The following is a 721-nucleotide window of genomic DNA, read 5'->3' on the forward strand; positions in this document are numbered from 1 at the left end:
CTGCAGGGCTCGGGCTGGGAGGTCTTCGCCATCACCCAGGCGGTGAGTTGCTTTTCCCCTGGTTGTGAGTTGCTTTTCCCCCGGTTCAGCTGGCACCCAGGGACCCTGGAGGTTTGCCTGGAGCTTTTTTAAACCCATTTCACCCCCAGCAGCTGTTTGGGCTCCGATGCCATTTCCTATCTGTAGTCCCTGCAGCACCGTGGGGGGGACATGGCCTCTGGGAGGTGGGGGGAGAGCTCTGCCAAGAGCCCTGGGGCGCTGCTCCATCCCACCCCGAGCAGTCCCGCTGCCCCACAGGTGACACTGGTGCTGGTTCCTGCCCGCTGTCCCCTGTGCCGCAGCCCTGGAGCAGCGCAGCTCCTTCCCATGGCCAGGAGACGAGTGTGGTCACGGGGGGGCAGGTTCAAGCTGCCCCACTGCTGGCACCTGCCGTGGGGACACCGGTGCGGTGCCTATTCTGGACCGTGGTGCTGCAATGACACCGGTTTGGTTCCCCAGGTTCGCGACTGGACTGAAGATGAAAGCAGCAACCAGGGTCTGCTGGTGACAGTCCAGGGCCTGGGCGGGAGCTCGCTCGACCCCCCACCGGTGCAGTTCGCCTCCGGCGGGGACCACCACGAGAGCAAGAAGCCCCTGCTGGTCCTGTTCACAGACGATGGGCGCCGGGGAGCATCCCTGCCCTTGGCCGGCTTCCCAGGTGGGGTCCACACGCCCTGGCACG

The 721-nt window shown here is 65.7% G+C and overlaps 1 protein-coding gene across 1 annotated transcript in view; it reads left to right on the forward strand.

Annotated features, from left to right (window-relative positions):
* Window positions 1–697, forward strand: part of LOC104491779 (bone morphogenetic protein 2-B-like) — a gene marked incomplete at its 3' end in the record, with an annotated part of 2034 nt that extends 1337 nt beyond the window's left edge. The window contains exons 4-5 of the mRNA XM_010134247.1: window positions 1–42; window positions 499–697. The exon at window positions 1–42 is cut by the window's left edge and continues 27 nt beyond it. Coding sequence (XP_010132549.1) covers window positions 1–42; window positions 499–697 — 241 coding nt within the window. The remainder of the gene's footprint in view (window positions 43–498) is intronic.
* Window positions 698–721: the final 24 nt, after the last annotated feature.

Source organism: Buceros rhinoceros, unplaced genomic scaffold (genome assembly GCF_000710305.1).
Source record: "Buceros rhinoceros silvestris isolate BGI_N320 unplaced genomic scaffold, ASM71030v1 scaffold20694, whole genome shotgun sequence".
Lineage (NCBI taxonomy): Eukaryota > Metazoa > Chordata > Aves > Bucerotiformes > Bucerotidae > Buceros > Buceros rhinoceros.